General features: G+C 40.9%; 1 protein-coding gene across 3 annotated transcripts in view; it reads right to left on the bottom strand.

Moving 5' to 3' along the window:
* STX7 (syntaxin 7) overlaps positions 1–16,461 on the bottom strand; it is a 40,291-nt gene extending 23,830 nt beyond the window's left edge. Inside the window, exons 1-2 of one of the 3 annotated variants that reach the window (XM_060753383.2) lie at positions 16,346–16,461; positions 5,949–6,087 (exon numbers count right to left, since the gene is read on the bottom strand). In XM_060753383.2, coding sequence (XP_060609366.1) covers positions 5,949–6,033 — 85 coding nt within the window. In that variant the 5' untranslated portion in view covers positions 6,034–6,087; positions 16,346–16,461. Of the gene's footprint in view, positions 1–5,948; positions 6,090–15,574; positions 15,769–16,345 lie in introns of those variants that run through there. The other 2 variants (XM_060753384.2, XM_067466692.1) reach the window with 2 other exon arrangements.
* Positions 16,462–27,324: the final 10,863 nt, after the last annotated feature.

Below are 27,324 nucleotides of genomic sequence, written 5' to 3'. Positions count from 1 at the left end.
GATGCCCCTTCACCGTCCACTTGTGACACTGAGTCCTTTGATGGAGTATTCCTCTTTCTTCCACAGGCTGCTGGAAGGTTTTATGGTGTCGTAAATTAGTTAAATTTGCCTCCCTGCATAAAGCAGTGCTTAAATTTTCTACTTGACAGATGCAACTGTCTTTCAGGCTGCATAGGTCAATAGCAAGCTAAACTATTAATGGTTGGGAGCTTATTCTGACCTGGGCTGGCTTCAAACTCATGACCTCTCAATCAGTAGTGATTTAATGCAGGTGGCTACTAACTAGCTGTGCCACAGCTTGGTCCAGTAATAATTGTAGCAGCAATACACAGCAATTTGTATTTTTGCTGTTTGAGTAACAGAAATATGCAAGCATCTTAGAATGGAGGAGTAGCCACCTCATTCGGCCTAATGGTAGGCTGGCTCTAACTCAAACTTAAGTGAATCATTTGGAAAACAGAGGCAGAACTATTTTTTCAACTTCGAATCTTTTCCTTATATTTATATAAATATTTCATTTACTTTGTTTTATACCCTGCCCTCTTTCCCTCATTGAGAGACTCAATGATTCTTATATGAAGGATTCTTCCTGTTCCCCATGGGTGACTAATTATTTAAGCATCGTTTACTATCTGATTGGAGTAATACCCAATTTATTTACTGAGGTTTGATTGGAGTAATACCCAATTTATTTACTGAGGTTCTTTTATGAGAACATCACATGTCAACCAGACTAAGGCTACATTAAGTCTAACAGGAAGGGAAGAGGCCACATCATGAGATTGGATGACTCACTAGAAAATATGATAAAGTGGAGGGCAGTAGGGAAAAAAGGAGGGCTGCATCCCAATTGGAAAGGCTCAATTAAGGAGGCCACAGTCTTGAATCTGCAGGGCTGTTGATGACAGGGTAACTTAATGGTCTCTCATTTATAGGGTCACTATAAGGTGAAGGCAGCAAATAACAACCACAATGAAAGGAAGTATTTACATACAGAGCAATTATCCGGCTTGACAGGTGAACGTCCCTCAGCCTTTTGCAGTTCAACAAGTTTGGCAGGACTCTGATGTTGTCTGATGTATATGTGTATGCACCTGTGTGAACACACCTTCAAGTTATCTGTCAACTCATGATGGCCCTATGAATTTCATAGCTTTTCTATGGCAAAGATTACTTGCTTTAGAAGTGGTTTGTCAATTATTTCCTCTGAATTATAACTAACAGCACCTTGATGGTCCCCTATCTAACTACTAACAAAGACTGATCCTGCTTAGCTGCCGAGACAAGACAAGATCTGGTGCCTTTAGGATATTTAGACTCCTTGGTGGGATATATACTCTGAGCAAATATATAGATAGTGGGGGAAATAGTGACACAGTTAGCCTTGAATGAAGTTGCTATATTCTAGAAAATTTTAATGATCTCAGAAACACCTTGTGCTGCAAAGTCAACTTGAAAGCTCTTACTCCAAAAAGTACTCTTGAAATTTTTGAAAGCAACCCAACATTTGCTGCTAATTACCCAATATTTGCTGCTAACAAAAAAGAGAGTACATTCCGCTTTTAAAGCCATGTCCTGACACTCACCACCACATTAAGAACCTTAAAATCATTACTATTTCCAACTCACAACAACAGAAAGAAGACATATTTTCAAAGGCTTTCAGCCATTCAAGGTCAACAAATTCACAGAATCAAGGTTTATCACCATTTCATCCTTGACCTGAATACAAGAGGTGCCGCTGGGATATAGTCAAGTAGCTAAAGCACTTCTGTGTCATCAACATTAGTTATCTAATTAATCTGAAAGGTGTCCTATTATCCTATTATTCTCCAATCCTCCTTATAAAAGATAATGCTTTAAATGTTCTGATCATCTCAGGAAGTTAAAATGAAGTGTGTTTATTTCTCACCCATAATGAAAACACTTAAAATACAGAAACAACTTATTTAATAAAGTACAGTAGGTGTGTTCTTCAGCATTACTTGTTTAACAGAAAATTTGACACCAGAGGTAGAAATGCCATGGAAAAACAGGGATAGGTCCCTACACCACAAACAAGAAGGGACAATGTGTAAAATTGCCTAATCCACTTTTTCTTTTCCTTTCTATTTTCTATTCATATATGCTGAATAAGGAACTATGGAGGCAGCTGTGGTTTATTTTGTCTGGTTCTAGGCTGGCATACACAATTCTGCAAAATGGTGAGAGCAACATTCAATTCTTTTTCAGATCAAGTTTTATTGCATTCTTTACTTCAAACACAGGGCTACAATCCAGCATCAAAAGTTTGTGTTTCTTTAGCCTTCCATTAACATCCTCCAAAAGCCTATGCTGCTAAAAATCACCCACTTTCAACTAGAAAGAGGCTGAGATCAAAAAGAGAACTGGACCTGCGTGAAAAGCCTATATAGTGGGCCCTTGGTATCCGCCAGGGTTTGGTTCCACCAGTAATGTCTATGGATATTAAAATCTGTGGCTGCTCAACTCCCATTATACGGTGTTGTAAAATGGTGTCCTTTGTATAAAATGGCAAAATCGAGGTTTGCTTTTGAAATTTTAAAATAATGTATTTTCAAGCTGTACTGTATTTTCAAGCTGTACCCTGTACTAGATGACTGTTAGAAACCAAAGGCTCATGGGATGATCTGGTTTTGTTTGTTTGTTTGTTTGTTTTTATGTCAGGAGCGACCTGAGAAACTGCTAGTCGCTTCGCTTCTGGTGTGAGAGAATTGGCCGTCTGCAGGGACGTTGCCTAGGGAACACCTGGATGTTTTTTTGATATTGTGGGAGGCTTCTCTCATATCCCCGCTTGGGGAGCGGGAGCTGACAGAGGAAGCTCATCCCACTCTCTCTTTGTTGGTCAGCAGCCCTGCCGGCACAAGGGTTTAATTCACTGCACCACAGGGGGTTCCAGAACATGATTTGTGACTATCTCCTTTTCTCCCTTTCTCTCCTCTGTGACTTCTCTCCCTTTCTGTGACTACAAAATACAGTCATTTTGCCAAAGTGAAGCAGTTCTTGGTCCTGTCATCAATAGAAAGGGTCCAGTGACCTTTGTCCAAGTGGCAAAACACTTCTGTTTGTACAAGATAATTCCTTCAAATCCTTTTACTTCCCCTTCTTCCTGCAACTCAATATACTCCACTCCATTTTATTCCAAAGGGTCCCATGGCCCCAAAGAAAAGTATTGTTAGGGAGAAGCCTAAAACATCCTGTTGCGCAAGTGGCATTCCACTCATTGTTTCTCCAACCAAACCAATGTAATAAGATTAAAGGTAAAGGTAAAAATAAATAAATAAAGAATTAGCAAATGTATAGAGACTGTGACAGTTAAAGAGTTACAACAGCAGTATCCCTTACACGCCTCTAAAGACACAGGCTTTGCATTTGCTGCTCTAAAAATTGGCCTGGATTTATATTAAATTCCTTACTCATTGAACAGGTCTAACATCTAAGATGCATAAAACTACTGTCACATTAAAAGGAAGTAAGTCTGTCTTATTTAGTCATAAATATTAATGAATCAAAGCATTAAAGAAGAGTACTACAACAGTGATGACATCATCTACGTGGGCTGGTATTTCTCAAGGGAAACTCCTAGTACCATCACCCATAAGGAATGCCAATAGGAAAATTTAATTCAAGCTGAAATGCTTCACCTTGATGCTGATTGTCCCAACAAGGTCAGGTAGATTACAATGTTGACAGAGTTTCAGAGGCCTCTGCCTTTCTAGCAGGGACTCATTCACCCTTTCATCAGCCAAGGACTCTTCTAGCTTCAGAATTCTGACTCGGAATGGGGGCAGGACTCAAAAGGTGAGAAGTGAAAATTATCAAGAGAAGTTGCTTGGCCATGTCAGTCGCTAAATACACACAGGAACAACTTACCCAAACTGGAACAAACCTATGGAAGAAAGAACTTCAACCCTGATCTCAGTTGAAGAAGTATTCAAAAGTGCTGAGGTACATTTTGAATGAAGTGCTCATACTGACATTGGACACAGCCATCCTCCTGAGGAAGGGGAATGAGTCCAAAAACTCAGACTATTATGTTGATCCGCACTAACAACCAGCATTATCCAGTTTTTGCTCCATGAGGATCAAGTAAGCGAGTAACCCATTCATATCCATGACATCCTGAAAATACCATATTTTTTCCCTGACAATACTGTAATTGCTTGGACAATTCACTTCCTCTAATGCTAAAGTGTGGATTGCAGCTAAACTCAGAAGAAATGACAAATCAGGTGACACCACTGTCCCCAGCTAATCAAAAACTTCCAAGCCTTTGAACTCTGGTTCCACTACATTCTTGGAAGAGCTCACATGCTCCACTGATATGTTAACAAAAGAAGGAGAAGGCATACTTTTGGCCAAACTCCATCAGATTCTTATCTACCCACACAAAACACAGTACACAATACACATAGCACAAAACAAATGAGTATTTATTGTAATATATTGTATATATTATATAATATATTGTAGCTCCGCAACAATACCCTTAATTTTCGCTTCAAAACCCAAAGGAATATTTTCCCTCCAGCTAGGAAATCTGCTGTGGATAGTTAGGACTAATTTTCCGATACCTTCCAAGCTGACTTTGACTTATAGCAACCTCATGAATGAGAGACCTTCAAATTACTCTTTTGTCAACAACTCTGCTAAAGTCTTGCAGACTCGGGGCATCTATGGTTTCCTTGATCAAATCCATCCATATGTAATGCGGTCTTCCTCTTTTTCCACTGCATTCTACCTTATGTGTGCATATATGACTTTGAGTTGCCTTGACATATGGCAATCTTGTTTTTTTCCATTTACTTCCTCTGAAATATAGCCTACATCATCTGTTTTAACTATAAGCTGCATAACATCATCTAACTTGAATTTCAAAATATGGATTGTTGAAAGACATCATTTTTGTTATCCCTTTCTCATATGAAGTTACATAATTAGCAATCACCAAATTCTTAACTGAAACTATTTTTGTTTCCATTCAGATTTTTTTCCCCAGATTTTGTAGCTCATAAAATTAATGACACACCAGCACTTACAGAAAATATGGTGAATGAATAGTAAATGGTATTTAAATTCAGGAGAAATTTACAAGTGAAGATGCTCAAAAAGAAAAGAAATACAATATACAATTTGAAACAGTTACATTTCTCAAGCCCACCAAACAAAGTATCCAGAAAAAATTCAGAAGTGTCACTCTGCCCTTCAATTCTACAAGAACTGGTTTGCACTGATAAGGGTATCCATACCACAAACATGTTTAGCAGATAAAACTGAGTTACAACATGCATGTGCAAATTGTACAATTATACCTGTAGTTTGGAGGTTAAAGATTTCACAGATTTCCTGCCACATTAGGGAAAAAAGTTTGTGCAACCATTGCAATTTTCAGAGGTGCTACTGTACTATGTTCTTTTCACCTAAGAGAAGACTAACATGCCTGTTTGTCTTGAATGAGTTTTTTTTTTACAATTATGTGTATTCAAATCAGTTACCAGATTCCTTCTACAATAGGCAACACCTAGAAATGAGATTTGAAAACCATATGTACAGGTTACATGATCCACAAAGCATTTTTTTAAAAAATGGGAACATATCTTTCCACAGCTAGCAATTTCATATAGAGTTCTTCTAACACAAAATGAGGTAAGTGACACATTCTTGACTCAAGCCTTCAGTACCCAGAATACATTCTTCAGACACAATTGTCAAGATTTATAATTTGTGGCTAATTGCCCAAACCTCAACAGAAAAACACTGTTTTGCTACCAGAGTCAAGAATGGCAAAAAATTACACTAAAAATCTGTTTGCACAATCTCTTAAAATAGTGTCTCTTAATCTAGTCTCTAATCTAGTCTCAACTAAAGTAATGTACAGGAACACAGTTAATTTGAACAGTTTACATTTTGAACAGTTTAAATAAACTTACTGCATTGTGTGATTTTCTGGATATTAGATGTTATGCGTTGTGCTAACTGGTTAGGATCCGCAGTGGTTCCTCCATTGTACTCCATTGCTGATTATAATGCCACTAAGCTCATAAGCAGAAGGTTCACTAATAACACCACCTGAAAAGAGAAGACAGATAAGAACTTTTGCACAGTGGGGAATTATATTCAAAAGTCACAAATATGCAAACTACCAATACCAACCATTTCACATGGCACTGTGGTACCTACCCACTTCCCCAATGTGGCAATATCAGATGCTTTAGATTTTCATGCATATTAACTCTAGACCAGTGGTTCTCAACCTGTGGGTCCCCAGGTGTTTTGGCCTACAACTCTCAGAAATCCCAGCCAGTTTACCAGCTATTGGGGACCCATAGGTTCAGAACCACTGCTCTAGTCAGTTTGGTCAAACATTAGTGCTATAGTCCAAAATATTTGAAAAACGTCAGTTCAGGGAAGGCTATACTATATCAATCTGGAGTTTTGGGAGGATTAGTATTGTTTTTGTTGTATGCCTTCAAGTTGCTTCTGACTTATGGTGAAACTTTCAGGGAGTTTTCTTGACAAGAATTGTTTCGAGTTGGCTTGTATTTGTTTTCCTCTCAAGTGGGGCTTCAAACCCTGATCTCCAGAGCCGTAGTCCAATGCTGAAACCACTACACTACAATGGTGGCTCTCAAAAGATGTGTAAGTCGCCTCATGACTTTTGGTAACCCCAGAAATTTCTAAGGTAAGGGATACACAGAGGTGGGGTTTTTTTTTCTATTTTTCCTCTCTAAAAATAGCTGACAACAGCTGATATTCATGGAATGCTTTGAAGGCAATTAAAGTCTTCTGTTAGATTCTATTTAGAAATAAATTAGTAATGCTGAAAAATGAGGGCGGAGGTATAGGAAACAACAGAAGCCCAAGGTTGCCATATACAGACAGATGTTAAAAAGTAAACATTTTCTACAAGTAAAGCCAATATTCTAGATCAGTGGTTCTCAACCTTTGGTTCTCCAGATATTTTTACCTTCAACTTCCAGAACTCCTAACAGCTGGTAAACTGGCTGGGATTTCTGGGAGTTGTAGGCCAAAACACCAGGGGACCCAAAGGTTGAGAACCACTGTTCCAGATCACCACGTTATTGCTCCCAGTTGCAGAATGGATAAAATGCTGGATTTAGACTGGGGAAATGAAGACTGGAATCTTTGTATAGGTGAGAACAGATTATGGACCTGTCACCATCTTTGAGCCTAAACTCAGACCTGTTTCAAGGATAAAAGGGATAAGAAGAAAGTACTCAACTTCACACTCTCCCTATATCTGTGGGGATATGTCCCCAGACTTCACACAGATACCTTTTATTGTATCCTATGGAATCCCAAAGTTTGTAGTTTGCTGAAGCACTACAATGCTCTGCTGAAAATTCACACTACCTCCTCCACATGGAAAATCCCAGAATTTAATAAGTCACCATCATGTCAGTTAAAGTAGAATCATAGTGCTATAATTGCGTAGTGTGAAAGGGCACCAGGGCCCAGGGCTCCATCCTCATGCAATCTGTCTCAAAAGTGATTTAAACATCGAATTGGGCCTATGTGGTGTACAACGGCCTTGCCAAACCAAAAACTTTCCAGATGTTTTTGACATGAAGTACCAGCAGTTTCAGCAAGTACAATACATGGTTATGAATTCTGGGAGTTTTAGTCCCAAACATTTGGGATTGGAATGCAGGATACATCAGTTCTGTAATGGCAGCTCAAGCCATCACTATGTATTTGGAAGGAAATTCCACTAACTTTAGGGAGAGTTAGAGCCAAAGGGTGCAAGAGCTTTCATCTATAGTCGCTAAATCAAAAAGTATAAAATTGCACCATGGCACCATGGAGTCAGTTGGCTGACATTCTGATCAAAGTCATAAACATCCTGGGACTTTCCTTCTCTCCAAGTGTAGGCATCAAGCCAGGTGTTTGTGGGAAGAAATGTGAAACAGAAAGCAAACTGGACACCTGTCTACTGTCATTACTCTTCAATTTGATCTGGGAGGGTGTAATGAAGGTGGATGGGAACTTCAGGAGTTACTGGTTTCTCCCCATCACTGAGCCATAACTTGTTACTCTTCTTCAAAGATTAAATATGCAAAGAACTCTTAAGTAATGAGACACATTGCCCTGGTAGCCATGGAACTTTTTGTAAATGTATATCAGTTGAGCTCTGTGGCCTACCAAGGGTGAACAAAGAACTAGCTAGAGACCTCTATGAACTCTGTCTTCCACAGAACTGGAGTCCTTGCTCCACAGGGTTCACATTTCTCTGAAGATCATTTTATCTGTATGTTGGTTCTTTCCAACCATGTGGAAATTTAGTCAATATGGGGAGTCATGTGATGCTAATGGTGGAATAAGCAGCACATTTCCAGCACTGATTACATGGGAAAGCTTGTGAAGTATCTTTTTCTTAAAGGGGGCACATTGCGTGAAAGCACATTCTTCTCTTCTAGTATGGAGTATTTTGTTGTAGAAATCTATGACCGCCAACAACACAAGCAACTTGACTGAAGCTACTGACTACCCTGGCTGACATGAACACCTACTATCCCATCAGTGCAATTTTCTATTCAGGTACAGAGAGCCAGTCAAACCTAGTAAAAATTAGAGCAAGTGGCCCCACATACAGCCATAGCAAATCTAGTAGAAATTAGAGAAGGTGGCCCCACATACGGGCAACAATTCTGGTAACTTTCCGACAAAGCAGCTTTCATGCTGCTATTTTTAAAGCCTCTTTCAATTCCTTTCACTGCAAAGTCAATTTTTGCACTGAGTAGGGCTTCCTCTTTCACCCAGTTTCAATCTATGATAATTTCTGCAACGTTGAGATTTGTAAGTGTCTGAAGCTTCACACAGTCTCACTCTTCAGAAAAACATCTGTTCATACAAACAGGTATGTTTTCCCTCTAAAATAAAAACAATTGCCCAAGTTGAAACTTGCTTTAAAAAACATATTTAGCAGCAACTCCAACATAATAGGAGAGGTAACCTGAAAGAAGCACATCTGAACTACTCTTCCACAAATAGATGTTAGTAAGAAAACTCCAAAATTCTTAGCATCAGTAAGGTAATGTTTTGGAGGATCTCATCAGAGAAATAGATAAAACAAAAAGCGATGGGTGGATCTTTCTTATGGCTGACTCTCACCAGGAATAGGCACCTGTGGCCCTTCAGGAGTTTTTGGTTTCATCTCCCATCAATCTGCATAGCGAATTCTGAGGGAATCAGGAATTCACATTCCAGAAAACATCCAGATTATGCACCTCATACTTTAGAGTCAACTATCGCAATATTAACATCAAGCTCTACATATTTTTTGAAAGAGGAGAGATATTTCACTAGGTATGTCCCATGATCTTTTCTTAATGGTATATGTGTGCCTTCAAGTTACCTGTCAATTTATGATGATCCTATAATTTATTTGGGATTTCTTGGAGAAGGGATACTCATAGATTCTTATCCTTGAATCCAATAATCCAGCAATTGGGTAAGCGAGAATCACCATTATATAACATATTGGTTATAGACAAAATTTCTTCTATTTGTAGAAAGAACAGGAATCTTAACAGTGTTTGTTAATCACATCTGCATCCCCTTCACAACTTGACATACTATTCTGAAAGATGCTCCAAACCTTTTCAGGGGGTTATAATGTGAACCCTCCTGTTCAAGGAGCTCCACTGGCTGCCGTTTATCTACCGAGGCCAATTTAAGGTGCAGGTGCTTACCTACAAAGCCCTGAACGGTTTGGGACCAGCCTACCTGCGTGATCGCATCTCCGTCTACGAACCCACGCGTTCTCTTCGTTCATCTGGAGAGGCCCTGCTCGTGATCCCACCTGCGTCGCAAGCGCGTTTGGTGGGGACACAAGACAGGGCCTTTTGCGTGGTGGCCCCCCGACTCTGGAACACCCTCCCCAAAGATCTTAGACAGGCCCCTACATTGGCAGTCTTCAGAAAGAACTTGAAGACCTGGCTGTTCCGATGTGCCTTCCCCGAATAGGAAACCTCCAATACGAAGTCCCATAAGCACTTTATTATAGCTAAGACTGCCGCACACCGCACACTGCACTTGCCCATAAGCCTCATATTCCACCTGTCACATCAGCACTTTTAACTCCTGTACCCTTACTCTGGCCCGGCCCAGTTTTATTGCGTCTTAGTGTATTGTTCATTGCTTGTTGTTTAGATTGCTTTAATTGTTTTTGATTTGCCTTAGGTTTTGTATTGTTGTAGTGTGTGTTGAGGCCTTGGCCTTTGTAAGCCGCATCAAGTCCTTCGGGAGATGCTAGCGGGGTACAAATAAAGTTTAATAATAATAATAATAATAATAAGCGAAAATATCCAAGCCTCCTTTCAAACAACAATGCAATTCCCACAAATTGTTTTAGAGTCCTCTGCAGCAGGCACTACTAACTTCAAAGTCACCAAACAACATACCCATTAAATTCTTTTAAGTATCAAATCTACCAGTGAAGAGGTTCCCAAACTAGATTTGAGTTCAGAAACCATGTAATATTATCTGTGATATGCAGTAGAAAGAGACCGCTTTTTTTAATATAATGTGAGATAACACAGAAGATGGCTGTTTTGGCTGTTTCACTCCAATTGTAAAAGGGGTGGTGCTAACATCGATTAGTTTCTTGTGTCGAGGCATAGTTTTTTATTGAAACATCTGTGGACTTAGGGCCTTATCACACAGATGGTACCTTCCATTTCTATACACTTCAAAGACAAATCCCATAGATTCCATCAAACGACGCACAACTCATTCATAGGTTGCTTGTGGGACTGCCTCTCTTCAGCATATAAAAATAAGTGCACTTGAACGATGGGCTCCACTCATCTCCCCATGCTTAGAATGGGGTATTTTTCTGTGGATGGGAAATGGTGCACTTGCCCGTTATCAATTTGTTTTGTGACGTTTTAATGTGGGCGAGCGTGCGGTGGTCTTTTCAAGCTCCTCGATGCTCCTTCTGCCGCCATTACTGCCGACACAGAAAAGGACTTGTAAATAATTCTATCCTTCTTTTAAAATGTTGCTGTAATTTGGAACTTTTGAAATTCTGCAATTTCACTTTTTAAAAAGAAAAAAAACCTGTCGACAATGTAATAGGATGAGAAAACAGCCACCTGACTGATGAGGAATGAAATGCATGGTTTAACTATAAAAGGAGCATAGGTACATTCTGTGTGAGTAAATTATATCACACCATGGAATGAGACAGGAAGACGCTACCTCCCACTTCATCAGCTCTAGTGTGATGAGATCCTTAATTTACTTGGAATTTACATGCATAATATGACTACTTTCCCCATGAATGATTTGTTCCAGGACCCCCTGTGGAGTCTTCAAACAGCAGATAACAGTGAACCCTATATTATGACTATACCTGAGCACAAAGCTTACCATAAAATTGCACCCAGAGAGGCCCACAAACACTTGCAGAAGATGGGAGGATGGTATTTTTGGAGCGTGGATGTATAACCATGGATATTGAATCCATAGATTAGAGGGTTGTACTTAGGAGATTTTTACTGCGGTAGCAAAGTAAACTGCTTTAACATTTTATGTTTACTATACTTTAACCAGTTCAAGCAATTTTATTGGTTTAATATAGAACTCTTATGTATTGTTTATTATATGCAACCCTAAAATCCCATAATAATTATAGGGAGCACTCAACATCCCCATTAAAGCAGCTCTACTGGCTGCCAATAAGTTTCCAGTCCCAATTCAAGTGTAGGTTATGACTTATAAAGCCCTAAACAGTTTGGGTCCTGCCTATCTTCGGGACCGCATCTCCTCCTATGAACTGGCGTGGGCTCTAAGATCCATGGGAGAGGCCCTCCTCTCACTCCCACCACAATCACAAGCGTGACTGGTGGGGATGAGGGAGAGGGCCTTCTAAGTGGTGGCCCCCTGACTTTGGAACACCCTCCCAAGGGAGATTAGGCAAGCCTCCAAACTCTCCTCCTTTTGCAGGGATTTGAAAATCAGGATGTTTCAGCTGGCATTTGAGAACACCTAGTCCCTAGTTATAAATGCCCAGTCCCTAGGTTGCCTGATAATATTTTGTTCTCTGCACTTAATCCAATACCCTGGGCCTATGATATGCTCCTTACAATACCTCATGACCTGCTCTATAACCTGGTCATGTCCATTGGAAAACTGGCTATTGGTTTTGTTGAGCATTGTTCTGATTGGGTTGTTGTGTGTTTTCTGGGCTGTATGACCTCACAACGACTAAGGATGCCTGCCACAGATGCAGGTGAAATGTCAGGAGAGAATGCTTCTGGAACATGGCCATACAGCCCAGAAAACACACAACAACCCAGTGATTCCAGCCATGAAAGCCTTCGACAATACATTGTTTTGATTGTGTTTCAACTCTACAGTTTTATATTCTCATGTTTTATTTAATTGTGCTTTTATCTTGATAGTTTTATTTTACTATGTTCTCACTTTAATTGTTTTGCTTTAATAGATTGGTTTGGATTTATGTTTTGTGGGCGTTTCGTCCCATATGTAAGCTGCCTTGAGCCTCTTTGAGGAGATGGTGATGGAGTGTAAGAAAAAAGTTGTTATTGTTGTTATAAGTCAGGATAGAAATATTTTAATATATTAAAAAGTTATAACAACTATGTTTTGAATTATACCATTTCCAACCTATTGGAGGTAAGTGATATTCAATGCCCTCCTTCTAGCAATCATTTATTGCTGTTGTTGCTGCTGTGTGCCTTCAAGTCATTCCAATGGCCACCCTAAGGTGAACCCATCAAAGAGTTTTCCCTGGCAAGATTTGTTCAGAAGAGGTTTGCTACTGCCTTCATTTGAGGCTCTGAGCGTGACTTGCCCAAGGTTGCATGGCTGAGTGGGGATATGAACCCTGATCTCTATAGAGACACAGTTCAATACTCAAACCATTGCAACATACTTATTCAGTTGTGCACATCTCCAAAAACTTCACCCTACATCTGAATAAAATGGGGAAGTTTAAACTACACATGTAGTTCCTCATTACTGGGTGGTGGTGTCTGAGTTTGTTTTTAGACAGCCAAAAGAAGCCTCTGTATGTTGCATGCTGATAAAGAATAACTGCTGAGGAAAGAGGTGACTTTGTCTTCACTCTTTCGCCCTCAACTTAAGAATATAAGGGCTATCTACAGAATTGACAACCAAATGCCTATGAGAAGCCCTCAAGGCAGTTTTGACTGGAATAGCAACCTAGCAGTCATACTGTGTTCCAACAGCTCAACTCAGGACTGGAGGGAACACATACTCACCAAAAATAATATTCGCTGCCAGTTTATCTTGTTTCAATTTGTCCCATGTTCTTCTAAAAACTGTCATTATTATGTGGCAGAAATATCCATATTAACTATGTGGTGTGCAGATAAGTGCAGGTTGAGCATCCCATATCTGAGATGCTCAGGACAAGAAGAGCTTTGGATTTTTTGGATTTGCACACACATACATGAGATCTCTCAGAAATGAGATCCATGCCTAAATGCTAAATTCATTTATGTTTTATATATACCTTATACCAGGTATGGGCAAACTTCAGCCCTCTAGGCAGGTGTTTTGGACTTCAACTCCCACAATTCCTAACCGCTGGTAGGCTGTTAGGAATTGTGGGAGTTGAAGTCTAAAACACCTGGAGGGAGGGCTGAAGTTTGCCCATACCTGCCTTATACACACAGCCTGAAGGTAACTTTAAACAATATTTTAAATATTTTTATGCACTAAAACAAAGTTTGTGTACACTGAAGAAATCAAAGGTGTCACTATCCCAGACACCTACATGACCAATTGTAGAGCATTTCAGATTCTGAAATTCCAGATAAGGGATGCTCAAAGTGTACTTCATTCATCTCTAAAAAGCAATCACTCCTGACCCCTTATTTTCTTACAGGAAAAAGAGAAAACACGTGGCAAACCGTTTTATACATATTTACCATAAAATACTGAATCACAATCAATAATATAGTCTCCTTCTCTGGATGGGGATCTGTTGGGGGTGCTTTGATTATGTTTTCCTGCATGGCAAGATTGGACTGGATGGTCCCTGAGGTCTCTTCCAAGCCTATGATTCTATATCACTGGAGCACCTTCTTCACGGCCATATAAAATCCAGATTATCTGCTTTGAACTGGATTATATGGGAGTGAGTCCACGACATGCAAGTGTGGAGGAGAGAAAACCACAGACCACTTAGTACAAAGCAACCTGAGCCCTGCCACATGCATGATGTAGGATGTTCTTATAGTGACACCAGAAGTACTCCAAGTGGCCAGCTACTGGTGAAAGGACATTTAGCATAATGCCAAGTTTTTAACTTTGTTTGTCTTTTAAATACATTTCAATTGTGCCCTCAATTCACTTGTGACATGATAAATATCAATAAATCTAGTTCAAAGCACATAATGTGGATTACCTGGCAGTGTAGAAGAGGCCTGGGATAATCAATGTACTATTTTAAATGTTGTGGGCTGTTTTGAGTCTCATTTAAGAGAGGAAAACACGGTATAAAATATAATAATTATTGTATTATATTACGACGATCTTCACTTGAACTTTCTAATGTATATTTATAATTGTTTAATGTATATAACTGTATTTTATGCTATGTTTTGTTGTGTCAGCACTAAATAGTGGCCTGTTGGAAGGCGTCCTGAGTCCCTCTTTGGAGGTTGAGAAGGACGGGATAGAAATGCTCTAAATAAATAAATAAATTATTGTGTTATTGAAGGCTTTCATGGCTGGAATCACTGGGTCACTGTGAGTTTTCTGGGCTGTATGGCCAGGTCTCAGAAGCATTCTCTCCTGACATTTCACCTACATCTATGGCAGGCATCCTCAGAGGTTGTGAGCTGCCATTGATGTTGGCAAAACGTCAGGAAAGAATACCTCTGGAACATGGCTATACAGCCCAGAAAACTCACAGCAACCCAATAATCTATATAAATAAAAATGTAATGATAGTTTGTGGGATTAACATAATGCAAAAACCACTGGATGAATTGACATCAAATTTGGACACAATACACCTATCAGGCCAACGAGTGACCATCACTCCTAAAAACAAAACAAAAAACACACAGTGGAAAGGACTTAACCCCCACCCCCACCCCAACAAAAAAACACATTACAGCACATGACCAAAAATGACTCCCTGCAAGGCTCGCTTCCCAAGCAAGAAGTAGAGAAGGAAGGAAGGACAGGAAAAAAGGAAGGAAGGAAAGAGGGAGGGAAGAAAGGAGAGAAAGAAAGGGGGGGGGGAAGAGAGAAGGATGGAGGCAAAGAGTGAAGGAGAGAAAGAGGTAGTGAAGGAAGAAAGAGAAAAAAGAAGGGAAATAAAAAGGGGGAAAGAAGGAAAGAGATTGAGAATGAAGGAAGGAGAGAAGGAAAGGAAAAAAAGGGAAGGAAGGAAAGAAAGAAAGAGGGAGGGAAGGTTGGCCACAGCAACGCCTGGCAGGTACACTAGTACTTATTATTAGCCAGTTACATTCATCCACAAAGAATGGAAATCCAAAACACAGAAGAGAAGGATGTAAGGAAGCCTACACACGCCCAATAACAACAACAACACAATCCGCGCCCCTCCTGAGGCGATTCCCCCCAGAAGGAATGCCCAAGTGGAAGCAGTGGCTGCCCACACGCCACCATCACGTGTCCCGGCTGCATTGCTCCCTCTGAGCGTGTCACGCCTGCAAAGACACGCATTCTCCCCGGCCTAATGCCATTCCCCTTAATCCGACGGGGTTGCGGGGTGCCTCCGTGGAGAAGCCGTGATTCCTTCTCATCACGGTCACATGATGGCTCCACCCAGGAGGAGAGGGAGGAGACACCAGAAAGGAAGCCTTGTTTTCCATGGCTGGCATCATGTGCCACCCTCCCATCCCTGGGCAGGCTCCACCATTCGCACACAAACACACAGGGAGGGGCGTGTTGCTGCAGAGGAAAGGCAGGAAGGAGAAGAGGAAAGGGAAGAAGAAGGAAAGGGCGGGGAAGGAAGCAAAGGAGGGAGAGGAAAGGAAGGAAAGAAAGGAGGGAAGAGGGGAGGGGAAAGAGAGACAGAAATAAGGGGGAGAGGGGAAAAGACGGAAGGAGGGAAGGGAAGGGAAGGGAAGGGAAGGGAAGGGAAGGGAAGGAAGGAAGGAAGGAAGGAAGGAAGGAAGGAAGGAAGGAAGGAAGGAAGGAGGAATGCGGGCTGGCGCCTCCCTCCTCCGCCCCCTCTAGGCAGGCAAGCAGTCATTCCAACAAACAAGGGAGAGAGGAGTCTCTGCCAGAGCTGCATTCGGGCAAGCGGGAGGGAGGGAGGGAGGGAGGCCGCCCTTACCTCTCAGCCCCGCTCAGCACCGCGTCCCCATCGGGCGAGCCGGGTTCCGGGCTCCAGCTCTCTGGCGCTCAGCTGATCAGCCCGGGTGACCACGCCCCTCGGCCAAGCTCCGCCCACTCGCTGCCGCACCAAAGGGAGGGGCGCTGCCTGGCCCCGCCCACTCCCGGCCTTTCCGCTGACTCTACACAGCGCCGCGTCGCCATTGGAGGGATCGTGCAGTGCCTTCTTTTCACCGTCTGAAGTCCTGTGGCTTCCTCTTGGGGCTTGTAGTTCAGAGGAGGGACCTTTAAAATGCTCAGCCAGCCTCACTAAACTACAAGCCCCAGAATTCTCTGGGAAAGAAGGCAGGCACAGGATTTCAGATGGGATGCGTGCTCTGTTTTCAGCCCTAGTGTGATTAGGCACTAATCGGAGGACTGCCTCATAAACGCCTCCAAGGACCTTATCAGACAGCAGAGCCCCCGGTGGCGCAGTGGGTTAAACCCCTGTGCTGGCAGGACTGAAGTCCGACAGGTTGCAGGTTCGAATCCGGGGAGAGGCGCATGAGCTCCCTCTATCAGCTCCATGCGGGGACATGAGCAAAGCCTCCCACAAGGATGATAAAAACATCAAATTGGCCGGTCCCCTGCGCAACCGTCCTTGCAGACGGCAAATTCTCTCACACCAGAAGCCACTTGCAGTTTCTCAGGTCGCTCCTGATGCGACAAAAAAAAAAAAATCATACAGCAGTCTTGAGACTTACTTACTTACTTACTTAGGCGATCCTTCCTAGTCCGAGTAGGATTGTCTTCCAATATCGGTGTACTGACGGTGGGTCCGTAGGTAACTATGGAGCCCTAATCTTGATCTGCATCTTCTCCCACAGTGAGGGCATTGGTTTCCAGGTGGAAGGCAGTCCCGGTCGGGGTTGGCTTGATGCACCTTCCTCTTGGCACGTTTCTCTCTTTTGCCCTCCATGTGTGCCTCTTCAAATTCTACAGCACTGCTGGTCACAGCTGAGCTCCAGCTGGAGCGCTCAAGGGCCAGGGCTTCCCACTTCTCACTGTCTATGCCAGAGTTTGTGGTGATAGTATGATAGCTAGGTCCGGAAGTGCCGAGCGTTACGCACATTCCGCAATAGCGGTTGTGAATAAGGGAAGGGGAGAGCGGCACACTGAGGGCGGGAACATACTTTAATTTGGTGGAAGGATAGAAAGGAGGGGAGGGTTAGGATTAAGGTTTAGGGTTTGGGTTAGAATTAGGCTTAGGTTTAGGGTAAGGACAGGGGTGGCTCAACCCATTACGCAAAGTAAGCATTTACAGTATAGTTGATTTTGCCCAGGGGTGCTCTTGAGGCGCTCTTGGGAGGAAATGGACCTTGACATATGTGGGTTGTAGTTACTGGGATGTATAGTTCACCTAAAATCAAAGAGCATTCTGAACTCCACCAATAATGGAATTGAACCAAATATGGCACACAGAACTCCCACGACGAACAGAAAATATATATCTGATTGGTTGGGGGGGGGGGGCAAAAATACTGTTTGCTTACCGTTGAAAATTATTTAGGGCCACCTCTGGGTAAGGTTAGGATGGGTTAGGATTGGGGTTTGGGTTAGGATAAGGGTTAAGGGCCGGGTTTAGGGTTAGGGCTTTACCATTAAAGAATTCTTACATTCCTTCTATATCTGTGTTCCGTTCTGCATTGTGCAAACAGGAGCGAAGCGGAAACAGCGTAAGGCTCAGAGCTTCCCGACCCAGCTTTCATACTATTACCAAGGTTTTAAGGTTGGCTTTGAGCCCATCTTTAAATCTCTTTTCCTGCCCACGCTCATTCTGTTTTCCATTCTTGAGTTTGGAGTAGAGCAACTGCTTTGGGAGATGGTGGTCAGACATTCGAACAATGGCGGGTCCAGTGGAGTTGATGGCGGAGGACCATCACCTCAATGCTGGTGGTTTTTGCTTCTTCCAGCACACTGACATTTGTCCACCTGTCTTCCCATGAGATTTGTAGGATCTTTCGGAGGCAATGCTTCCGCATCACACTTAGACAATGATATGTCTCCACTCCCAGCTTTTTTTCTTCATGCAAACCTGCCAGAATCTCTTTCCATTCTGTCCTTAGCAGCGAGCTGTCATCCCTCTTTAGGGAAGAGCATAATAACTCCTCCCCTTGAATTTTTTTTACAAAATATTACAGCATAATATAGCATAATAGTGGCATTGGAGAATAGATGGAAGGGTAGTTTTCCTTTAGTGGTTTGTTCCAGTTATAATATTGTACTTAGCAGAGAGCTGCCATCCCTATTTATAGAAATGCATGATTACTCCTTCCTATGGAAAACAATGGTATCCGTGCCTCAGAGGGTTTAGATCAGTGGTTCCCAACCTTTTTTTTTTTTACCTGGGACCACTTTGACCAGGATCCACCTTTCAACATTAGTATTAAAAGGGTTATGAATCTGTTTTGGTCAACTTTAGATCGCATTGGATAGACCCCATCAGTTCTAGTTTCTGATACAGAACATATGCTGAACATTAAGATCGTCTGAACGTATGCCGACCAGAACATTAAGATCGTCTGGGGAGGCCCTGCTCTCGATCCCGCCTGCGTTACAGGCGCGCTTGGCGGGGACGAGAGACAGGGCCTTCTCAGTGGTGGCCCCTCGGCTATGGAATGCCCTACCGGCAGACATCAGACAGGCACCTTCGCTGCTGACGTTTCGGAGAATGGTTAAGACCTGGCTTTATGAACAAGCGTTTGGTTAAGCAGTGCAACCAATCATAGGAAGACGGTAAATGGAACATAGGAATGGCACAAGGATTATGAGAACGGATCTGATTTCAACTGAGGTGTTATGTTATGTCTGTTTTGTTGATCTGTCTTGTTGATTGTTAACTGTTGTGGATTGATGCTGTTGATCCTGTTTGTTGCATTGTTATGTTTTAATTGCACTGACACTGTTTGATAATTGTACCATGTAAACCGCATTGAGTCGCCTGTTAAGGGCTGAAAAATGCGGTATAGAAATAAAGCAAATAAATAATAAATAAATATGCCATCCAGTAGTCGCCATTTGCTCACCCACAGTATTCTGACTATAGAAAGTCAAGTGGGCCAAACTACAAAGCAAACATAGTATCACAGATGCATGCTGGGGCATGACACATAGAAAACCATATTTAATAAGCCTTGGCACTATAAGAGGGTTTTGCGATATCAGTCACTCTCATTGCAACGGTGTAGTAACAATGTATTGTCAAAGGCTTTCATGGCCGGAATCACTGGGTTTTTATAAGGTTTTTTCAGGCTGTATGGTCATGCTCCAGAATCATTCTCTCCTAATGTTTTGCCTGCATCTATGGCAGGCACCCTCCCAGGTTGTGGGGTCTCTGAGGACCTCACAACCGTAGATGCCGATGAAACGTCAGGAGAGAATGCTTCTGGAACATGGCCATAGATACTGAAAGACTTACAAAAACCTGGTGTACTAACAGTGAGGCTGTGGATCATATTTCTGTTCTTGCGGACCACTGGTGGTGCACAGATCACAGGTTGGGAGCTACTGTTTTAAAGGAAAGAACTGGCAAAACCACCTTTGAGTATTTCTTGCTTGAGAAAATATGCAATTTGTGTGATAGGTAATTTGAAGGCACACCTCTCTCTCTCTCTCTCTCTCTCTCTCTCTGCTGTGCAAAATTTCAATTGTAATTCATTTGTCGTATCTACAGGGTGAGGCAGCATAACTTCCTTTTTTCAAAACTTAATCAAACCCATTGTATGAATCAGAAATTTTTATTTTTATAATGTAGGCGCTTACCTAAAGTTTTGTTTTACGTAGTTTTGAAGATCAAATTAGGTAGGTGACATCCCCCATTCTCCATACACTAAACTGAGTAAAATGATTTCTGGCGTTTGTCATGATTTAATAGCAGGCGTTATGTTGGCAATTTCTTCCTGGATGTTGGTCTTCAAATCTTGTATGGTCCTTGGATGGTTCACATAAACACGGGATTTCAAAAAACCCCATAGAAAAAAATCACAAGGGGCCAAATCTAGAGAGCGGGCTGGCCACTCCAAATCTGCTCGAAAAGTAGGCCTCAACGGCAAAAGCACGCTCCTCACTATTCCAACGCATGATGGCAACTGAACTGTGTCAGTACAAATCTTTATACTCCCGCCTCTCGAACAAGACCTCTAGCACTCCGCTACGTCTTCAACCAACTGAATAGCGCGTATTTTAAAAAAGGAAGTTATGCTGCCTCATCGTGTATTTTGTAAGATTCATACATACGAAGCGATATTAAAAAACACGAGAGATGCCCAGACAAGAAATTTAAGATTCAAAACACTGACCTATGACTTTTGAATTATGTAAGTCTTGTAAATGGCTCTAGGTCTCCATTGCAGGCACTGCTTCTCTCCGAAAAGTGCTGGTTTTGGTTCCCCCAAAGGGCCCTGAGGAAGATGACGAGGACAGAGTGAAGGGAAAAGGCCCAGTCTTTCCCCAAAGGGGGTGGCGAGCAGGGCCCGGGGTGGGAGGGAGGGATGCTTGACTGGATGGCCAGGCAAGGAAGAAGCCCCTCCAGCATATGGTCAGCCCAGAGAGAGACAGGCAGAGACCACACTTACATTGAGGCTTTAAGGATGGAAGCGAGCAGAATTTCGGGAAATGTAGTTTAGAGCAGGGCCTTTGGAATTCTCTGGCACAGGGATTCTTGCTTTCCCAAATACATTTCCCATAATTCCTCCTTGAAAGTGTTGGTGTTCATTTTCTAAAGGAATTTCAAGATAAAAGGGGATTGTTGGGAGTTTAATCAACTCTGTGCGGTAGGCAAAGTTGAGAGGCAGGAACTCCAAATTTACCTAGTAGGTTTCCTATTATTGTTGTTGTTATCATTATTTCAAAGGCTGAATGGGCATTTGTTGGGGGTGGTTTGACTGTGCTTTTCCTGCCTAGCAGAACGGGGTTGGACTGGATGGCCTTTGGAGTCTTTCAGTGGAGTAGTACGGTTAAGTTTATGTTGGTTAAAATTCCCTAAAAATCAATGGATGTACAAACCTATCTGAAACTTGGAGGGGGGGGGGGGTTATGCCTTGGTTTGTTGTATAATTGGAAAGTTAAATTAAAGGAGATGGCTCTTTTTTTAAAAAAAAAATATGTTGTTCATAAAAAAAACCTTTTTTAAATTACCGAAAATCAGTGTATGAGTCAAATGTTCTGAAACTTGGGGTGAGGGTGGAACAGTGGTAAATGTACTCTACCATTGCAGCAAGTTTTATCCCAATAGCTCTCAAAATGTAGGACAAAGGAGTCCTGGAACCTCCTCCCCCCTCCCCTTGCGCAATTACTTAACGAAAATGTAACAGAAAATTTGTTATATCGTTAGTTACGATATGGAGTCCTAACAATATTTTAGAAACACTTTATAAAAGATTCACCACACTCTTCCCTAATTTAGTAATGAGTTTTGAAACATTTTTTTTTCATTGATTGCAGAGGCCTATAAAATAAAAATATGGAGACTGGCCAGCAGATGGCACATCAATAATATTTATGATACAGTGACTACTACCTCCTTTGTCCAACCTTTGCTACCTTTGCTATGCTTTTCAGGAGGGATGTTGAAGTAATATGTCACAGATTGAACCAACACTGGGGGCGTTTTTGGCTAGTTTACATTACCTTAAGTATGCTAAAAGGATTTTGGTGAAGTTGGCAGAACAAGCTTGCCTGAAAAAATGCTAGATGTTCAAGTCCTACTGCCTCTGCATGCCTTCACCCAGCATTGGTCTTATTGCACTTTTTGTGACTTTGAGAAGCTGAGCAGAAAACAAGTACTATGACTGTTTTCATGCATCATATTTTCTTCCTGCATCAATTCTATTGAATTTATTTATTTATTTTGTGTCAAAAGCATTGCATAATAACTCTAAAACTAATAAAATAGAGAGAGAACAAGTAGGCAAAAATGGGCAACAGCAGCTGCATTATCTGTAACTTTAAACCATTCTTCCTCTGTGCATGAGGCAGGGCATTGTGGACATGCATACAGATGCGGCGTTCTTTATTCTGCTCCAGTCACACAAGGTGGAAGATTCTTCTAGGTAATGACATTTTGTCAGGTTGTCTTTTGATCTCACTTCACTTCTAAGTCTGATTTTTTTCTAATTATATATATAATTATATATAATTATATATATATATATATATATATATATATATATATATATATATAATATAAGAATAGAATTCAAACTTCGATTGAATGTTACGGCTTTCTTAAGAAGTGCCACCTGTGATGTGATCCCTTGATGGAGGGATGCTCTTCACAGGAAAATTTAGAGGTTTGAAGGTAAGATGGTACTGACTAGAAGATCTTCCCTAAAGATCTTGGACTTTAAGGGGATGAGATATTGGATTGCCCTACAAGGAGTCCAGTTGCTGAGCCATGTTGAGGCAAAGCTTCTTCTCAACTCAAAAGAGCTACTTACAATGACAACATGAGCAGAGCTTGACTTGTCTCAATGAAGTCTTAAACAGTGAGAGAGGCTCCTTGTGTATAATTGCCTCCTTAAAAAGTAGGGGGTCTCTTGTGTGCCTCCCTCCCTCTTAGGAAGCCCACAAAACTGGTGAACCTATAAGACACTGATGTGGTCCAAGTTACAATGCTTGTTCTGGTTCATGCTTGAAAAGCTAGCATATACTATGAAGTAAGATCCAAGTAGCTATTGTAGGAATTATGTGGCCCTCCAGATGTCACTGAACTGCAGCTTCCAACATTCCCCATCATTGCCTATGTTAGCTCAATTGCTGGAAGTTACAATCTAATAACCTCTCTAGGGAGCCACACAATTTTCCTCCTGCATTGTATCATAATATGAATTGGACATCCAAAACTAAAATTCTTGCCAGAGTTCCTAGCCTCAAACTCAAGGCCGTACTGACCTCTGGCACAAACCAGATGATCAACTGCTAAGCATTACATTAAACGTGACTGTAAGCAATTACTTCTCATAATATTGGGTTAAATATTTCTAGGCAAGGAGTTAACATTCACTTCCAAGAATTTACCTTAATGTGGAAAGCTGGAAGAGTCAGAGCAATCTGTGCGTGTTTCACTCTGATAAGAGGAGAAAAATATTTTGTGAATGAGGAATAATGTGCTTCAGGGAATATAGATTACACAAATTGTACCATCTTCACCTATTCTGTGCCCATTCCAGTTCACAGAAATTTTTGAAGTACACGTTTTACAAAGGCAAAAAAAAAAATCAATTGCTTGGGTTTTATGAGGGAAAAAGATATTTCACAATAATAATAAAAGCTAACTTGTCATCTTTCCATCCCTTTAGACATTCCTATTAAGCTGTATTTAGATGGAGCAGAATGCAAAGTAGAAACAAGTTATGATGAGGATCTTTGAAGAGTCTGTCCTTTGCAGGTACAAACTTGTACATGAGTAGATCCAGATATAGCTTCCCTTCAGATTACCACATCTTGTGATATGGTTCCCAAGATGCATATAAGGATTTGAATTTTGGATAAATTATGTTTAGCTTTACTTTGTAAGTTTTACTTTCAATGAGATCATATAATTAAACATATATATGCACACACATGCATACTTCTAAAGAACATATGAATATTTATTTATTTATTTCATATACTTGTGCCCTGCCCTTCTCACCCTGAGGGGGGACTCAGGGTGGCCTCACAGCAAACACCATTTGGTGCCATCATAATGATAAGAACAATCAACAAATTCATTAAAACAAAACATTAAATAAACAGTTGTTAAAACATGCTGATTGAAATCCGGGTCTGGGTCAATTCATTGTCACTTCGAAATTGCTTATGTCTTCTTCTTACAAGCCGCTGTTCAATGGTCAAATGCAAGGTCCCACAGCCAAGTCTTGAGTTTCCTTCTAAAGGACAGGAGGGAGGTGGCCAGACTGATGTCTTTGGGGAGGGAATTCCACAGACGGGGAGCCACTGTTGTGAAGGCACTGTCTCTCGTCTCCACCAATCGTGTTTGCAACGGCGGTAGAATTGAGAGCAGGGCCTCTCCAGGTGATCTTAAACTTTGTGATGATTCATAGTAGGCGATACATTCGGACATGTAGTTTGGACATTAATGAGGTGTAATAAACGTTTTTCAGAGAACTGAACTGTCAAAATTTCTTTTGAACTTTTCATGCCTAAGAAAATCTTATTAAATTCACAAGACAACTTGGAGGCACACACACAAACATATATTTGGGGAAACATTTGAAACTATACAGTTAAAACACATATTTAAGTATATATCTAAATCCAAGTCCTCAATTTTGAAGAACTAGAGTATGAGCAAGAGGATAGAGAGGAAATGTGAAATTGTAAATAGAAAACCGATCTGTTCTTTTTTTTATCTACAATACAGTAAATAACAATGAGAATCCTGACATACTTTATAAATATAGAACATTAAGTTTCAAGTATTAAAAAAATAAAAAAAGAATTTATTAGAATATTAGACTTAAATCTATAACAGCGAATTCTACATCCTGATTAAAATAATCTGGAGTTTTAAAGATCTTGCCAACTGTAAATGTAAATCTAATAATTATAATGCCCATGTAAGTGGAAATTATTATTACAATTTGATATCTGAGACAGCTTAAAACAGTTTTAAAACATAGTTAACTATTCCCAGCATACATTTTTTTAAAAAAAATTAAGCAATCAAAAAATTTAAAATAAAAAACACAAACTATTAAAAGACATCAAATAAAAATGTAGCACATTACACCAGCACCTATTTTCTTCCTTGTGAAAGGTTTGACTGGCCTATTCCCCCCACCCTTCATTTCATGTGTGTACAGGGGCGGCTCAACCCATTACGCAAAGTAAGCATTTGCAGTATAGTTGATTTTGCCCAGGGGCGCTCTTGAGGCGCTCTTGGGGAAAATAGACCTTGACATATGCGAGTTGTAGTTACTGGGATGTATAGTTCACCTACAATCAAAGAGCATTCTGAACTCCACCAATGATGGAATTGAACCAAATATGGCACACAGAACTCCCACGACGAACAGAAAATATATATCAGTGATTTGTTGGGGGGGAGGGGGCACCAAAATACTGTTTGTTTACCATTGAAAATTACCTAGGGCCGCCTTTGTGTGTGTATATTGCTAGTCATCAATAAAAAGTTTTATGAAATATGTTGAACTGTTCTCTCTCTCTCTCTTTTCTTTTTCTTTTGCTGTAGTACCTATCCCTATTTTTTTGCATGTTATTGCTTCTTGCACCAAAGTAATTGCTGGCAACATATCTATTTTGTTAGCTGAAGTATCACTGTAATCATGAGCACTAGAGTGGGTCTTAAAAAGCAAGGTGCAATCAACTTGCTGATAATGTTTGCAGAACTTGAATCAGCCACATGTGGGAGCCAAATGTCAATTTAAACTCAGAACACGCAAGACAAGAAGCTCCTCTACTCTAAGCATTTGCAGTTTCACTGTGTACAATAAAGAAGGAAAAGATGCAGAAAGCAAATATGATGCTAATTTTTCTTTTGTTAGTCCAACAATTCAATCCCAATCTGAAGATGGACTGGTTATTAGAAAGGGCACAAACCTTTTCTGCCAGTAGAAATCCACTTCTTCCAGTTACACTGAGGTCTACCAGCAAAAGAATGTGTCTACAGAATGGCCATGTGACTATGATCTGCTATTAGGACAGATAGAAAGGAAGTGTTGGGTTGAAAGAGGAGTTGGGATACATTGGAACCAAACTTGTTCTAACTCAGGGACACTGGTACAGTGCTAACCCATGGATAGGTCAGGGCAAATCTATTTTCTGGCTGAGAGTTATTTGGATTCATCACAGTTTCAACTAGCCTAGTGTCGGATCGGCTGGTTCTTTGCTATCTTGAATATTTGGAATGAAGTTCAAATAATTTGCACTGTTCTTCTGTCTGGAGAAAGTATTTCACTTTTGATTTGACAGCCTTTCCGCTCATTACTGAAATGCATTCCCCACCTAAGTGACAGTGACAAGAATTATAAATACAGTAATTACTGTATTCACAGAGAGGAAGTCCTTTTCCTTGGATATTCCATATTTTACATGCACTGTGTCTGTAATCCTGTTGTTGGACTATACCGCTTAGATGACACGGTGCACTTTTTTCAGGGTTGCACACTGGTGTCCAGTCTGTCTCATGGTTTAGAGGGAAAGCAGACAGGAACAGGCAATTTTCCAATGTTCTTAATTTTCCAATGCATTTTTTTGCTTTTTTTGTTGTGGTGTGCCTTCAAACCAGTTCTGATTTATGATGGCCCTAAGTGAGCCTACCATGAGGATCTTTCTTGGCAAGATTTGTTCAGAGGGGATTTGACTTTGTTTTGGCCAAGATCACCCAGTGAGTTTCCACAGCCGATCAATTCAAACCTGATGTCCAAAGTCATAGTCCAATGCATAGTCCAATGCGCCACAATGGCTCTCTTTCTTTGTGGGCTGTAATGTGCACAGATGTTTCTATGACTCAGCAGCTTTCTCACTGGATTAATATAGGTTACTCTTTTTTTATAATTCCTGTCACTGTATTAGCATTAATACCAACATAGTTATCCAGAACAACAGGAACTTTGACTGTATTATGGCAAAACACACATGCCGCAGAAATTGATGAGTATAGATAGTCAATTGAATTCTTTGCAACTTCTTTTTTTATATATCCAGGATCAGCCTTTCTTTCAGCACAGATGTTTTTAACTCAGATGGCTTATTTGGGTGTCATAAAAGGGCAGCAAGTTGGCAGTTCTTAAATGTATTATTATTTTATTGCCAAGAAGGGGAAGAGATGCCAAAATGACCAACTATAACTACTATAAACCTTGGCTTCAAGCATGTGCATCTCTACATATAGGTGTGCCATTTATTTTCTCACTCCAGGCAGTGAAATATCTTAGGGCAGCTCTCCTTGCACTATCATTCACTATCACTGTTGGA

Source organism: Anolis sagrei, chromosome 1 (genome assembly GCF_037176765.1).
Source record: "Anolis sagrei isolate rAnoSag1 chromosome 1, rAnoSag1.mat, whole genome shotgun sequence".
NCBI classification, from domain to species: domain Eukaryota; kingdom Metazoa; phylum Chordata; class Lepidosauria; order Squamata; family Dactyloidae; genus Anolis; species Anolis sagrei.
This window is presented reverse-complemented; position numbering and strand designations above follow the sequence as displayed.